Here is a 15,541-nt window from a genome sequence, read left to right on the forward strand (position 1 = left end):
AGAATACCAACAAAAGCAAAAGCAGCAAGCAGAGCAAACCATGATGGTTTCGTCATGATTTCGTTTGTCTTTTCTCTATTCTACATCATCATTGAATACTCCGGGGAACCACCTAGTTGTTGTCTAGTTATGACGAATATTTATCATTATGTTACTCTCCAAAATAAGCTACGCTTAATTTTATCTAATCAAGATAAGTCGAAAGAAGTTGATCGCAGCAAGTACGAGCAAGAGAAACAGGGTGGAAACCATCGTGAATACCATGTACCTTTCCATGGTTTCCCACAACACAATAGCTAGAATAAAAAAGAACGTTATTATTTATCAACTCTCGATCAAAGGGACTCTTTCCCACGTACAGTGCTGGAAATAGGTTCATTTCCCATATAAAATTTTAGAGGACAGCGGAAAAATCCCAAACGCTAGCTAGTAGGATGCTGGAAGAACCAAAACCAGACAGTATGAAACAACTGAGGCTTTGTCCGTATTTTCTCTTCTACTATCCATAGCACCGCATCAAAAGCTTCCCTGGCTTCGCTGAATTTTCCATCCACCTCGTATTCGCAGGAATTGGATTACTTGATGATTGCGTCAGTCCATGAAGCCTGACGAGGCAGCAAATTGTATAAGGTGAATAGGATCATTCCAGTCTTAATGAATAGGATCTTTTTCGTTTCGTTTAAAAGAAGATGACGTTCCAAGTCATACATACAGTGATGTAAGGTATTGTCGAAGCTATATATATGCATGATGAATGCCACGAAATACCTACACAACTCAATCGAAAAGACTATTATTTATCGGGAGAATTTTGGGTTTTTGACTGCTAATACGAAAAAGCAAAGACTCTTTGGTTCCCTCATTGTTTGATTTCATTCATTAACGAGATCCCTGTTTCCTATTTACCCTTCTACTTATTCCACATAAGGAATTCTACATTAACTTCGTTTATTCCATTGATTCACAAGTGCTGTGTAGTAATTCTTTTCCATTACAATTTCATCTAATACGATATCGTTTTCATCGAGTTTGATATACAGACTTTTATTTATTTATATATAAACTACGGAGTTTCTTGTGATTGTACAAAAAACTTTTTAGTTATTCTAGCTACTATTATTTTTGACGACTGATTTTACACGTTTTTGTTTCCCAACAATTTTTGATTGTCGATCATGGACGCCCTGAAGAACGCTGGAAAAGTAAACAACGCCAAGGAAGAAGCCAAAAATGTTAGCCAAAAGCCCGGTCAGGCCGCTAAAGGCAATGTCGAAGATGTAAAATCCGGCGCTAACAAGAATGTACAGGACCTCAAGAATAATCCCCAAAACGCCGCCAGCAAGGCCAAGGGAGAATATGCCAAGCATTCCGCCAAAAACAACTTGAACCAACACATGCCTGGTGGCTTCAACAAGAACGACGAAGATGCCGCTGGTAAAGGCGCCTCTAATGTAGGCGGTCAATCCGACTCCCCTGACAAGGGTGCCTCTAATGTGGGTGGTCAACCAAGCTCCCCTAGCAGAGGTAGAGAAGTGCAAGGCGCTGAGGGTCTCGGTGCTGGAACTGGAGCTGGAGCTGGTGCTGGTGCTGGTGCTGGTGCTGGTACTTATGGCGGCCCTCAACGTTCTGCTACCCAACGCGAAACTGGTCATGGATATCCAAGCGTTCATCGCGAACAGAGCACAAAGTCTAGCCACGGTGGCTATGAAGGATCCCGTTCCGTCTCTGCTAACGGCGGTGACCCACAATTCACCAATGTGAAGATTACTGCTACCCAAAACAACATTGATGCCCTTACTGGTGCTCCCGTTCGCATTGTCACTACCACCAATGCCCGTATCCAACCCGACGACAAGTCTCTTCACGAATTGCTTGAACAAAGACAACGTGCCTTGCGTGAGGCCCGTGAAGCTGAAGAAGAACTTCGTCGTGCCCGCCATTTTAATAACCGTTCTAGTTCCGAGGCTGCTGGTCTCGAATCCCGTGCCAGACAACGCGCTGAAGCTGCTGAGATCGCTTCTCAACGCGCTCGTGATGCCCAAGCCAACATCGAACGCTCTGCTAGTCTCAGAGAAAGACAAGCTAAAGAAGAGGCTGACCATGCTCACGCTGTCTTGCGTGAAGCCGAGTTGAAGCACCGTCTTGCTCAAAGAGGTGCCAACCGTGATGTTGCCAGATCAAGATTGGAAGTTGCTCTCAGAAATCAGGAGTTGTTGCAAGCTGACAGAGAGAGAAAGGTATCACACCAAAGAGCTATTATTGATAGCTGCAAGGACGACTTGGATCGCGCCAATCATGACGCTGCTCTTGCCGAAGCTCAGAACAGAAAAATCCAATATGAATTCAGTGCTTTGCTTGCTGAATTGGAGGAACGCAATGATACCACGCTTCGTACTGCTTCTATCCGTGAGGCTGAAGCCAGAAACTTGGAAGTCCACATGGATGATACTTTGAAGGATGCCAGAATGAGAAGCAGAAATGCTACTGAGCAAGTTGACCGCCTCCGTAGTGAAAACAAGGCTAAGTACGCTGAAATTGATACTGGTGTCAACCAAGCTCGCAATGCTTATGCTCAATATGAGCAAAACATTCCAACCAGACGCCAACAATACGGATCCGAGCTTGACGATGCAGCTGAGGCCTTGAAAGCTGCTCAAGCACGCTTCGATGCTGCCAAGAGAAGGGTTGACCAATTTGAATCTGAATCTCGTCAACAATTGTCACTTCTCCAAAACAGAATCCGTGATTCTGAAGATGCCGCCAACCAATTCCGTATTCAAGCCGACAAGAGAGACAAGGAGATTCAATACAGTGTCACTCAAGCTTATGACGCGGTCAAGGCAGCTGAAAAGCGTAATGAAAAGATTGCCGAAGCTGCTAGAGCTAAAGAATTGGAAGCTAAGGAATTGTATGCTACTGCTCAAAGCATCACTCAAGGATTAGAAACCAAGCGTGCTCACCCTCCATCTCCTGTGAGAGGTAACTTCCAAGCTGAAATTGAACGTGCTCAGCAACGCTACAATATTGAACAATCCAAATTGAGTGAATTGGATACTCGTGAACCTTCCGACTATGCAAGCGATGTTGAAGCTGCTAGGAATGCATTGAGAGAAGCCGAAAACGCTTATGTAAGTGTTGAACGTGAATACACCAGCGTTAAAGGTAGCAACGAGAATTTTAAACCCACTAGCTATACTACTGAGCCTAGTAGTAGCGGCAGCTATGAACATCAGAAACCGGAGGAGACTAGTACTACAAACCGTGGTGCTTCTCAAGCATATCACTACCCAGCAACTACTAATGCTCCCACTACTACTTCTAAGAGTGCTGGTCCTGCTTATGTAGATGCTCCTCATCCCGGCACTGGTCCATCAGGATCCCACGCTGGTGCTGCTGGAGCCGGTATCTCAACCGTTCCTGGTACTGCTCTTGGTGCAGATAATGTCAGCGGTACTTACGGCGGTGGTGGTAATCTAGGTGGCAGCGGTGCCAAGGGAACCCAGAATAAGGGTAGCGGCAACGGTCTCAAGGATGACCTTAGCGACTCCGATTCCGAGTCTAGGGACATCTCAAGGAAGAAGAGTGGAAAGTCTGCAAAATCCGACCGTAGAGGCAGCGCCAGCAGTACAACTAGCCGCGGCGGATTGATGTCTAATGTCAAGCACGCATTGGGCATGGATAAGTAAGCTGATGTTTATGCTTTAAAAGTTTATTATGAGATCCATGAAGTACCTATATAGGTTTTTATAATTATTTATATGTTTTTGTGTATATATTAAGTCACTGGCTAGGTAAATTGTAAATGAAAGTTTGCGGTTTATTTGTTTTAATAATTAATCAGAATGACTGTAAAGTAAAAGTATTTCTTGATTCGTAGTACTTCAAAACAATATATATATAAAAAGAATAAAACATTTAAACATTTGACAGCATTTACATTAGGACTGAATCGTCGATCAAGTAGAAGCTATTTATCATAATAGGAAGGAAATTTTTGTTAAACTATTAGCTATTCATTGCTTCTGGTCTTCTCCTATGGTTGAAGGATTCGACGTAGGATTTGTAGCAGATGGCGACGCCAATGGTGATGAGCTGAAAGAAGTCCTCATAGAATCCTCCAAGCTGTCAAGTCGGTTGGTCATTGCTTCCACTAAATGCATGGAATATTAGCAGAATTTCTCCAATGAAATGAAAAAGAGGTGAATTGCTTACGCTTTTCGACAAACTGTTTTCGCAAGTTTTCAAATTCATTGGACTAGCAATTGTTAGAAAAGTTTAAAATTTGAAAAATGCTATATATGACCAGTTCATACAACATCGTCCAACAACTTGTTTGTCTACATTGAGTTAGCAACACAATTCATGGGGACAGGTACAAAAAAGTTGGATTTACCATTGCATTGATCCCGGAACCGGTTTCTGTAGACTCTAAAGGTTCCTGTTTTCCAATTTCTGTTTTACTCATTCTTTGCGACCTATATATAACACGGCCCCAGAGGAGAAGACTTTCAATAAAGAGGTATCTTATAATAAACAATCAAATTCTGGAAATACAAAACAAGAAAAGGCGTCCTTTTACGGAATTTCTAGGTAACCTCAACAATCCACTAGCTAGTTCGTTCTTTTCAAGCGGCCTTCTTACGAAAGTGCGATACAATGAAAGTAATGGAATTTTCAGCACGAAAAATTTGTAACCTTTTATTTTCAAGTAAATGAAACAATAAGATTATTTACGAAACCTTATAATGCCGATGTTTGTCTATCCATCCTTTCGTTTAAACTGCATGCTGCACACTCTTGCTTAAACGACTTTTTTAACACCAACCTCATCCACAATTATAACCGTGTATGTTTGGCTTTAAATTTATGAAAGACCTCTATTTCATTTGAAAATAAGGAAGAAAGGTATAAATTTAAGAGCACTCCTGCGTCATTTATGGAATAGCAAAATTCTGGGTCACCTAGTTTTATTCTCATACCCAATTGACTATGCAGAGCCCACCAAAGAGTCCAAAACAATCGTTTACTTCTATAAAATTTCAAGAACCAAACCGAGAAAATTCCAACTCTAATGGTTTTGGGGAATCGTCAAAACCAAATTCACAGACAAGTGTGAATAAGCTGCTCAATGTTGATACACGGCCAAGTCACCGAAAAGGGCATCACCATAGACATTCCTTATCCCATCAATACTTCCTACCTCCTAAGAATCGAAAGCCCTTAAGCTTCCCTGCCACTTATCCGATCCCTACACTTACAGAAACGTTTTCAATCCTTACATGGAGACAAAAGCTGAAAATAAGTAGCTCTTTATTATTTTTCTTTGTTTCGGTTTTTGTCTTTCTATCTGGAGATGCTACCGTGTTGCTTTCACTGTCATGTTCACTTATAGTAGAAGGGGTTTTGATTACATTAAACGTTTGGCGAGAGACCCTGGATTGTTTTGTAGTTTGGCGTAGAACATCACTTCGCTATCCTTTTGGTTTGCAGCAAGTAGAACTGTTAGCTGATTTTGCTTTTTGTATCTTATTATTATTTCTTGGACTAAATCTCTTGAAAGAGCCAGCGGAACATGCTATCGAAGACTGGGGAAATATTCAACATTTAGAACACGCTGGAGTTGAAGGTGCTCATATTCAATCTACCTTTTCTATCTCAGTGGCTTTACTTCTTTCGGGAGCTGCACTACTGTTCGACCGCTCTCACATACATAGTCAACGTTTGGATTCACGTTTCTTTCATGGCTTGACATTTGTTCCCTCTTCTATCCTTGTTGTCCTCCAAAGTGTTGGCGTTCAAGTTGGCTCCCTACTTAGTCATATTTTTGCCATAAGCATTGCAGTCACCGCTGTAATTGCTGGTTTCTCCATCGCGAAATCTTTAGCCATGCTTCTTTTGTTGACGTATTCAAACAAAGATAAAGTTTTCCAGTGTATATCTCTCATTAAAGAAGACAGTCGAATAGAGCAACTTAATTCCGCTACCATTTGGCAGCCTCATTACAATACGTGCATTGCTAATATAAGCATAACGGTTCGAGGAAGTGAGCGTGAACAGATATCTATACGTGAAGATGTTACAAAAATCATTCAAAAGACTGTCGGAAGTATATTTGGTACTGGTGTCCAACCGAAATGGGAAATTACTATTGATATTCAAAGGATTTAATTCGACCTTTTTCTAGGTTAATAATGTTTACTTTGCCATTCAATATTACTCATTCGTTCATGTTTATTAATAACTATTTAAAATGGTGGCTATATGCGTATCTTTCTATTGTTGTCTAATCTTCTGACTACACTCCAGTTTCTGAAAAGAATATAAATATATAATAAAATAAATAAACAAAAAGCTACATTATTGATATCTAAGCAAAATAACGTTGTGAAATTGTTAACTCTATATGTAAAGCAAATATAAAGAATCATGAAATTCAATTGAATGAAATACGACGTAAAGGTATTTTCCAACTAAAATAAAACGTAAACATAATTAGAAAGACCTCTAATTACGGCACATGCAAACTGCTGACAATAAATTATTTGTGAGTTAGCATGAAAATTTAATTAAAGGTCATATAGAACATTAGCGTTGCTAATCCAGTTAAGCGTTATCATTCCATTGCGAAAGCACGTTCCAGTCATCAGCAAGTCCAAAGTCTTTTGCATTTATTTCATCAGCGGCTCCAAAATCGTCATGACTGCCAATGCTAAGATTGTCTTCTTCTTCTTCATCCATATCACACCAACTACGTCCAAACTTCAAATGATCTTTGTTGCCCTTGATGCTGTTAGGAAAGACGATGGCTGGCGCACTGCACGAGTAGGGAGATCGCTTGGTGTTGACAGGCATAGGAGTAGGCTTACTAATATGCATATTTTTCAAGCTTTCGCCGAGCCCAGAGTCATATGAGCGATCGCTGGTGTTAACAGCAGCTGGAGAAATAGGAGACTGGGGGGAAGATACAACAGACACATTCTCATCTAAGTCAGAGAGGGGTTGAAGTTTCGAAGGAAGCAATCCACGTTGCATCGTAGCAGCGGGCGTTAGTAAAGAAGGTGTTCGTAAAGGTTCTCTATCGGATTGTGTACAACGAATGATATTTTCATCAAACAGAAAGTTCGAAGGGCAAAAATCTTCGTCCTCGTTCACAATAGTTTCTAATTCTTCACCATCCGTCGTCCAATTGTTGACAGCTATTACAGCTTCCCTGGTCTTTTCCAAAGAACGTTTCTCAGGTGTAACGCATAGGCAAGCTCTCAAGACTTCGTATGTATCCTGACTGAGAGTAGGGAATACATCAAACAAAGTCATGGGATCAAGTACGTAATCCGCGAAAATAGGATCCCGTTCATTTGGATAAGCAAAAGGGTTGCGGGCAAAAATAAGATTCAGGAGGCAAATTCCAATGGCCCAGATATCAGCGGCACGGGGACTGTACCCCATATCGTCGACCTCTTCGAATTGTTCTGGGGCCATATAACGGTCACTCCCGGTGCCATATTCATGAGAAGTGGTATCTCTGCAAGCAAGACCAAAATCACTGATTTTCACAACAAGATCATTGCCGTCATCAGACAGAGATAATAGAAAGTTTTCTGGTTTCAAATCTCGATGATAAATACCAAGAGAATGCATATGGGAAACACCATCAACGACTTGGAGAAAAATATCTTTGATCATTTCCGGTTGATTCTTAGCATTTGGGAAGTCGTCATTCAAAATACACTCGTACAAATCACCAAATGGGCAGTACTCAAGCACAACGTAGTAATATACATGGTCTTCAAAAGACTCGACAAAGTGAATAATGTTACGATGACGGTAACGAGAGAGTTCCCGAAGGATATTCACTTCATCCAGAAAAATTGGGGAAGGCTTTTTGATACACTTTATTGCATATTTGCTATCTTTGTACCGAGTAGTACGAAATAAGCGATGCGCCAGGACAACAGTGCCATAGGACCCCTTGTTCAAGGGACGTTCCACTTTATAACCTTTCTTTTGCAGAATTTTCATCGTCAGTAAAACAGATTCCGAGTTTCTCTTTCTTTAACAGATCAATAACGATAGGGAGATATATAATCGATGCGACAGAGTGTGGCACAACAGTCAATTCTTTATTTTGAATCTTCTTTTTTTACCAAAAGGGTTTCTTTTGCAAAGATTGATATCGATCACAAACAAAAGAAAAAAAGAAAATGTCCAAAGAGAACTAGACAATCAGCAAAACACTCAGTGATCACGAACTGTCACCACCCGTACGCTAAAGTTTCAAAGATAAAAAAAGGATGTTCTAGCAGAAAAATTTGAATCTTCCTGAGAACGTGAGAGTCGGACCTGGTAGTCTGAAGAGATGGCGGGTATGAAAACAGCGGTTTCGCGTTGAGAAGTCAAAAGCAATGTTTCGTCTCAAATATCAATAAAATCTTATGATATTAGCGTTAGACAAATCTTCTCATGATGATGCGACAATGGATAAATAAACAGAACCTGCTTTGGCTGTTGTTGGTGGAAGACAAGATTCTACTAGAAGGGTCCGGTATTCAACTAGTAATCTGCGCCCGGCTGCGCTACCTTACATAACGTAAACAAGGATACTACCATTGTAAACAAATCTTATCGGTAATACACAAATGGTAATTGCTTTAAAGTGGACAACAAACAAAAAAAATTGCATTAAAATTTATCAAAGATAAAGTCAAATTTTGATTATAAACAAGTATAAACGGTTTCAAGGTACCTTTTCCAAAGATCGACGATTTCGTCTATCTTACGTATTCTTTGTTAATTTACTGTTGCCTGCTTCCTGTCGCTGCGTTTTTCAGTATTAATACTTACGGGAAGTGAAACAGTGAATAGTTTGTTTCAATGGGGTATTGTAGACATGTTTTTGAGTTTAGTTTCCTACCGTTCATTCTTTTGTACGCCCCGATAATGAGCAGAACATCGTACTACAGAGCCTTTATAGCGATAATGATAATTTCTCTCTCCTTTTGGCAATTGAAGATATGAAAGGTAAAGGGTATGAAAAACTCAATAGGTATGAAGAAGAAAAGAAGTTGGTCCTTCTTTTTCGTAGGGTACGCTTCTTCAACCTTTCTCTCCCGGTACATTTTAAACTTAGGATAGCATCAATGAATAGAACCTACCGAATTCATCCTTGCCTTCCGAACAGAGCAATAAAGTCAAACCTCTCATGAAAGCGATAAAGGCGGCAGAAGTTCTTCAAATGTTAGGAAATGATAGAGATCATTTTTTTTATTGTGAAAAGTCGTATAATAAAGAAGAAATGATAGCAATATACAAGAATCCGTTGTGGTCCAACGGCTAGGATTCGTCGCTTTCACCGACGCGGCCGGGGTTCGACTCCCCGCAACGGAAAACTTTTTTCTACCTTTCTACTTTGTTATTTTTTGGATTCTTCTCCTCGGAGGATAAAGGTAAAAAAAAAAAATTTTACAAATAAAAAGTAAACAATAATTTGCGAAGAAACATGGGCTTGATGAGTAGGAAGCGTTGCTAGACTTTCATTTCACCAGAGCGTTCATAAAAGTACGAAAGGTTCAAGAGTATTCAGGCGATGAAAGGAAACTACTTTTCTCATATTTTCTAAAAATCTGTAGCAACCGTTTATGATTGATAAGTATTTTTGCTTTTCCTATACCAGAACTACTTTGATTCTAGCGAGAAGCTAATGGTTATGGAAATTGAGTCATCCTTTCAAGTTTATGTGTACCCTCTTTTGTTAGATAAATTTACATGTACTTATCTTTTGAAATTACTAGTAGGACTATATTTTAGAATTGTTTATTCAATGCCATCCTGAAGCATTTGTTCTTTCAATACAACTTCTCATGCTGAATGCTGATGTATGCCTTGGAGATCACAGATTGACTTTTTTTTCCACGAGCTAGATTCAACTGGCATTGGCAGGTTCGCATCAACAAGAGATTGTATCGTTTCTATTCTAAAAATCCCGTGAAATAATAAACCAGAGTAGAATAATTTTATTGGCAGATAAAAAATAAGAATTCATAGCTTGTAAGCGGAGTTTCTTTGGTTTTCATTTTTGCGAGCGAGAAGGCCACGCGAAGCAACGAAAAAAATAAAAGAAAGAAAGATTTACAAAAAAAGAGGAATAAACACTTAATTTGGATTGACTACAAACGACTTCAATGACAGACTCTTTGGTACATGCTTTGGCTTCAGATACACAAATTTTGGCTTTCCAATCTTTTGAACATGCCGAAGAACTTTGTCTTCTTGGTGCTGAATGGATACAAAAAGCAGGCATATTATTACAGATGTAAGTAAGCGAAATAAGTGCGATAGATCGTATTCTCTCTCTCACATTGCTTCGGCAAGCTCAACTGAAGAGACAAACATAATTATATAGCTTGGCTTTTTTTAAGAGAGGTTTCTCTATAACATTTGCTAACCCAATTCGTTTAGAAGCCAAAGATGCGTCTATACCTCCCTTGTCTTATTTCGTCGTTATTGTACATTATGTCCTCCTAGGGCTGTAGATTTAAACATTTGTGTGATGGCTTGTTTGTATTTAGGGTGTAAAGCAACCGAAACCGATGTTTCGTCCCAAGATCTGTGTAATATAGGAATCTATTTGAAGGAGCAATTCCTGAACCCAGAAATAGAGTATCAGATTCACGATTTGTTTAGCACTGAAATGTATACTACAAAAGGAAAAATCAATGATATGGAGTTGGAGATTCTACGAGTTATTGACTTTGACACCCATACTGTAATACCTCACAAATTGGCCATTCATTATCTACAGACGTTGGGATTGATCCATGACGAACGCTTCACACAGTGTACGTGGAATCTTTTGAACGATTCTTTACATACTTTACTCTGCGTTTCCGTTTTGCCTTTCGGAATAGCTGTCGGCTGTATCGCTCTAGCTAGCCGAGTTTTGAGTCGAAAATTACCTCAGGATTGGTATCAGGTTTTTGATAGTTCGGAAGAAGACTTGGAGTTAACAAAAACATCCTTGGAGAGCTTTTATAAAACTTCGGATTCTTTGCATGACAAAACTAGACCCTTATTTACAGCATCTTCATAGAAGGGACTATCCAAAACAACATTTTTATGAACGAAATGATAATAACTACGAAGACGGTATCTTGACGAGGGATCTATCATTCTCAAGAAAAAAGGGAAAAACTAAAGTGTTCCCAGTAAGTAATATAGCAAGAAATGAACAGATAGCCATTTTCCTGCAATATCATGTCGACCGAAAAGGGTCTTTTTAGGCGTTAAACATGAAGGAGGAGTAAAAATTACATTAAAGTAATAAATCGAATTAACGTTTCGTTGACGGATTATATAGACTCGAGGAAAGACCGTGTTTCCTTACCGGGAGTATCAGTTTCATTAGGCTGACCAGCATCGTCTTGCTTTGTTGGTCTGGCATTTAACATTTCTTTCGCTTGACGGCAACTGCTTTCATACACGAAGCTTTTTATAACTTTTTCTTTCATGTTTATCAGATAATTTATGTCCGGAGAAATAGCAGATTGAAGGAACTTTTGAAGGGTTTCTAATTTTTCGCGATCGATTCGGGAATTTTGTAAGGATTGAAGTAACGAAGGAATTGTTGCAACTTCTTCTTCTTCAGTGTCCGTGATGGCTGATAGGCTTCCAGTATGCTGAGTGCGTATTGGGGGTTTGGTAACCGCGTAAGAGGAAGATATTGTAAAGTAATCATTCATGAGCCTTGGATCATCTCTCAAGCATTCCGTCTTTGTGGTTAATATTACTGAGATAGAAGTATGAGGAAAGCTTACCTTTTTTCGCTGCCGAATCCATCGACGGCGTCGAACAAACGACTGTAATGATATTGGTCTTCCATTCCAATTCGAGAAACCGAATGAAAATCCATATTGCCATCCGGACTCATCCACATCTCCATTCATATCGACGTACCAACGTTGCCAGACCTACACATCAGAATTGCCTTTCCATATCCAAGAAGCACTCAATGAGTCCTATTGAAGACTCAGTGAACGCTGGAGATGGAAAAACAATAACGGTTAGCAAACCTTCTCTCAGCAAGTGAATAAAGGAATTGAAAAATGGGAAAAGACTGCGTAAACACGACCATTGGTATCTGGTTTCGGCAATACGCATAAATTCTTGTACCAGTACATCCTTTAGAAACCGTTTCTCTACTTACCCATTCCCAACTTGGATCCGGACAGGTTGCCGTTTTTATATTGACTGGTGATGCTTTAAAATTCCCGTCTACCCAAGGAGCAGGATCAAAGTTCAAAAGCGACTTTTCTGAAAAGTAAACAGCTCCACAGAATGTAATCCTAATAACTTTTGTTAGACCTTTTATCCTTTTTCAATCGTCTTGGTCTTGATTAAAACAAACCCTCGTTGATTTTCGTATAAGACGTCTAATTGTTGGAAAGAATCCGTTTCATCCATCTATGATTTGCAAACAGCTCTTTTCCATTTAGAAGACAATTCAAAGATAATAATACAATGCAAACAACTATAAAAATACTAAAACCACAAAAGCTGTGATTTTTGGTTGTGTTTACTCAATATGTGCTCTTTATTATTTTGCTTTCTATGGGTTGTGTGTTTCGTAAACAACTTTCGTACATTGAAACGTACGAAGTAAACACACAAATGGGCTGTCATAAATTCCAAAACAAAATTTTTTTTTCCTTGATATCTCTTTAACAAAATATTCTCCAACCGGGCTCACATAAACTAGCTAAAAATGGTTCTCTATGCTAGATACGTTTTAACATTTATTATCCGCACTTCGCTCCATTGCATTTCTTATATAGTATACCTATATAATTGTAGAGATGTCTACTTGAATATACGTCTCATGCAAGAAGGTATAATAACTTTCTGTTTTCGGGACAGGTACAAAATGCTGCATTCTTGTAAAAAACCAATTCCTTACGTTTTATCAATGTGTGCAAAACAAAGTACATTATTTCCATAGTACGGGCCCTGAAAATGTTTAGAATCCCTTGCTTCATCAATATGCCAGTCTTCCTTGCATATAAGAAAACAAGATACAAAAACGATGGCTCCTTAAAGTCTTCGATCCACACCAATTCTTATCATCTTTTCACTATGGCTGGACAGTTACAAGACTGAAATTGTGCCCCTTTGTTCTACCAGCCCTACTGGAAAGGAAACCAGCACTTTATTATCATATGTAACAAAGAATTACAAAATGTTTTTTTTTTTTCGATTGATTCCTGACAGCCTCTTCTTTCATTCAACGGCCCTATTGTTGTGATAGTACAATGCGATTCTTTGTCTGATATATAATAAGACTTAGTAATGTGTCGTCATGTCACTTTCTTCAATGAGTTTTTAAACAAGCCTTTTCTATTGTTATTATGTTGTTGTGGTTGACTTTACATGGGATAAGGAAGAACAATTGTTCAATGGGCATTCTTTTTACCAGCGCTCCATTGTTTGGAATATTATTTATACATTGACAAAATGAACTAGGGAATTGTATGACCTGGTCGTTTTGAAACTCTCTTAATATTTTTGTACGTGTCCTTTTATGAGTTTACAAAAAACTTGTTCAACAACAATTAATTATGCGTTCTGGATGCCAAGGTGTTATAATTAATACATTGCTGAAATCCTTAGTATCATTGAGACCGAGAACTAACCATGTAGGAAAAAAAAAACTTAATTCAAAATGAATTTGACTATTCATATTTTGCTCCTGTCATTTTTGCTATACACAGTGCACGGCCTTCCTGCTTATTCTCCTTGTTCGGCATATTATAATTCTCCTCCAAATAACAATAATGCTTCTTCAGGGTCAACTGCACCAACAAATTATAACACTTCTAAAAAAGCTGTAAATACGGACCTGGTCACTTCTCTTCCCGAATATGATGGTTCTCTTCCGGAAATGTATTCAGGGTATCTCGGTGCTGAAAATTTGAAAGAAATTTTCTACACCTTTGCTCCAGCTACCACTTCCACTGATAAATTTATTGTTTGGCTCCAGGGTGGACCGGGCTGTGCTGGAACTTTGGGGTTTTTCAGCGAAAATGGACCCATCATTCTTGATCCTAACCATCAAACTCCCCAAGACAATCCAAATTCATGGACACGATTTGCTAATATGTTATGGATTGATCAGCCTTTTGGAACTGGATATTCACAAGGCTCCCCTCTCGCTTCCACAGTGTCTATAGCTACCAGCGACTTCATCCAAACCCTGAAGTCATTCTATGCAAAGTTTCCTGAAATGAAAGAGAAGGAGTTATACCTAGTGGGTGAGAGTTACGGGAGCGTTTGGGGTGCTTACTTTGCGCAAGCTCTTCGTTCTGACCCAGAATTACATACAATTCCATTTGGAGGTCTTGGTATAATTAGTGGTTTGCTTGCTGACTATGAAACTCAAAATACCATAACTGCTTCCATGTGGTTAGACCATGTAAATAAAATGGACCTGTATTATTCAGATGATGCAGCTGAAGTCTCCTCCTTTTTCGCAGCCAAAAATCAACAATGCGGTTATACAGAAGTTTTGGAAAGAATGCAGTTCCCTGTCGAACAATCCCCGATTCCTAAACCTCAGGTCAATTTAACCAATTCTTTTTCAAAGAGAAAGCGTCAGGCCGATTCTGATTCTAGTAATATCCAAGAAGCGTTCCAAATGATTACAGACTGTGATACATATACGCTTACAGACTTTTTATTGTATTTGAAGAATCATTGCATGATTACCTATGATATAACGCTTGACTGCAGCTTTAACAGCAACAACGATCCTCTAACGACTTACTTAAACCGAAAGGATGTTCAGCAACAGTTACATGCCACTCGTGTTGAATCAGCACTGACATCTTCAAAGGGGATTTTTGGAAACGGCTGCAATTATGATGTTTATGGAGAGATTGTTAAACACGGGGCTCCTTCTATATTAGAGGAAGTTGTTCCTGAGTTGGTACAAAATAACAAGGTGTCATTTTTAGCCGGTGCTCTAGACTTTCAAATTCTTTGGACTGGTTCATTGTTGGCATTACAAAATACAACTTGGAATGGATGGCAAGGATTTCAAGAAACCCCGGATTTAAATTCACCTTCTGGATTCACATTAAATGAGCGAAATCTTGCTTTTACACTGTCAAACAATGTGGGTCATATGGCTCCAAGCAAAGATCCGGCTATGGTCATTGACTGGCTCCAAAAAACATTACTTGATTAAACTCAATTCTCTAATAAGGGCTAAAAGTTGTAAAACTATTATGTATAATTTATTCCTAATGCTGTTCCAAGGGTTTTTGTTTACCAAATCGGTTCAGTGATTTAATTCCCTCTATGATTGTGATTAAACGTTATGAAAATGTTTTGTTGAATGTTACTGATTTAATTAAGTTATATTAATAAAGAAGTTTGGTTACTATATCTGGATGATTCGTATTGTATGATTTCTAGCAAAGTAAGATCAATTGATTACAGGAGGAGAATCAAAGTCAGTTTTCGGAAAAAAAAGTTAGACAAAATGATTAAC

At 39.0% G+C, this 15,541-nt stretch overlaps 7 protein-coding genes and 1 non-coding gene across 8 annotated transcripts; 5 read left to right on the forward strand and 3 right to left on the reverse strand.

The window, feature by feature from the left end:
• Nucleotides 1-1,175: 1,175 nt before the first annotated feature.
• lsd90 lies at nt 1,176-3,686 on the forward strand (the record flags this gene model as incomplete). The annotated part of the gene is made up of 1 exon (XM_056180431.1): nt 1,176-3,686. The coding sequence occupies one exon, from the start codon at nt 1,176-1,178 to the stop codon at nt 3,684-3,686; it is 2,511 nt and encodes an 836-aa protein (XP_056036097.1).
• A 327-nt stretch (nt 3,687-4,013) lies between these two features.
• Nucleotides 4,014-4,465, reverse strand: SOMG_01639 (heat shock factor binding protein; the record flags this gene model as incomplete). Its single annotated transcript, XM_056180432.1, has 4 exons — nt 4,014-4,150; nt 4,213-4,255; nt 4,314-4,337; nt 4,394-4,465. The coding sequence occupies 4 exons, from the start codon at nt 4,463-4,465 to the stop codon at nt 4,014-4,016; spliced, it is 276 nt and encodes a 91-aa protein (XP_056037275.1).
• Nucleotides 4,466-4,989: 524 nt separating this feature from the next.
• Nucleotides 4,990-6,168, forward strand: zrg17 (Golgi zinc importer, CDF family, Zrg17; the record flags this gene model as incomplete). The annotated part of the gene is made up of 1 exon (XM_056180433.1): nt 4,990-6,168. One exon carries the CDS (start codon nt 4,990-4,992, stop codon nt 6,166-6,168), a length of 1,179 nt encoding a protein of 392 aa, XP_056035004.1.
• A 435-nt stretch (nt 6,169-6,603) lies between these two features.
• Nucleotides 6,604-8,019, reverse strand: ksp1 (serine/threonine protein kinase Ksp1; the record flags this gene model as incomplete). The annotated part of the gene is made up of 1 exon (XM_056180434.1): nt 6,604-8,019. The coding sequence occupies one exon, from the start codon at nt 8,017-8,019 to the stop codon at nt 6,604-6,606; it is 1,416 nt and encodes a 471-aa protein (XP_056035005.1).
• A 1,293-nt stretch (nt 8,020-9,312) lies between these two features.
• Nucleotides 9,313-9,384, forward strand: SOMG_20072. Its single transcript has one exon. It is a non-coding gene; the product is annotated as a tRNA-Glu (tRNA).
• Nucleotides 9,385-10,178: 794 nt separating this feature from the next.
• On the forward strand, nt 10,179-11,086 carry lcp1 (cyclin L family cyclin; the record flags this gene model as incomplete). Its single annotated transcript, XM_056180435.1, has 2 exons — nt 10,179-10,309; nt 10,456-11,086. 2 exons carry the CDS (start codon nt 10,179-10,181, stop codon nt 11,084-11,086), a joined length of 762 nt encoding a protein of 253 aa, XP_056035006.1.
• A 259-nt stretch (nt 11,087-11,345) lies between these two features.
• On the reverse strand, nt 11,346-12,456 carry mug65 (dysferlin-like membrane trafficking protein Mug65; the record flags this gene model as incomplete). Its single annotated transcript, XM_056180436.1, has 4 exons — nt 11,346-11,765; nt 11,811-11,963; nt 12,200-12,338; nt 12,401-12,456. The coding sequence occupies 4 exons, from the start codon at nt 12,454-12,456 to the stop codon at nt 11,346-11,348; spliced, it is 768 nt and encodes a 255-aa protein (XP_056035007.1).
• Nucleotides 12,457-13,711: 1,255 nt separating this feature from the next.
• Nucleotides 13,712-15,235, forward strand: sxa2 (serine carboxypeptidase Sxa2; the record flags this gene model as incomplete). Its single annotated transcript, XM_056180437.1, has 1 exon — nt 13,712-15,235. One exon carries the CDS (start codon nt 13,712-13,714, stop codon nt 15,233-15,235), a length of 1,524 nt encoding a protein of 507 aa, XP_056035008.1.
• Between the last annotated feature and the right edge of the window lie 306 nt (nt 15,236-15,541).

This window comes from Schizosaccharomyces osmophilus, chromosome 1 (genome assembly GCF_027921745.1).
Source record: "Schizosaccharomyces osmophilus chromosome 1, complete sequence".
Taxonomy (NCBI): Eukaryota; Fungi; Ascomycota; class Schizosaccharomycetes; order Schizosaccharomycetales; family Schizosaccharomycetaceae; genus Schizosaccharomyces; species Schizosaccharomyces osmophilus.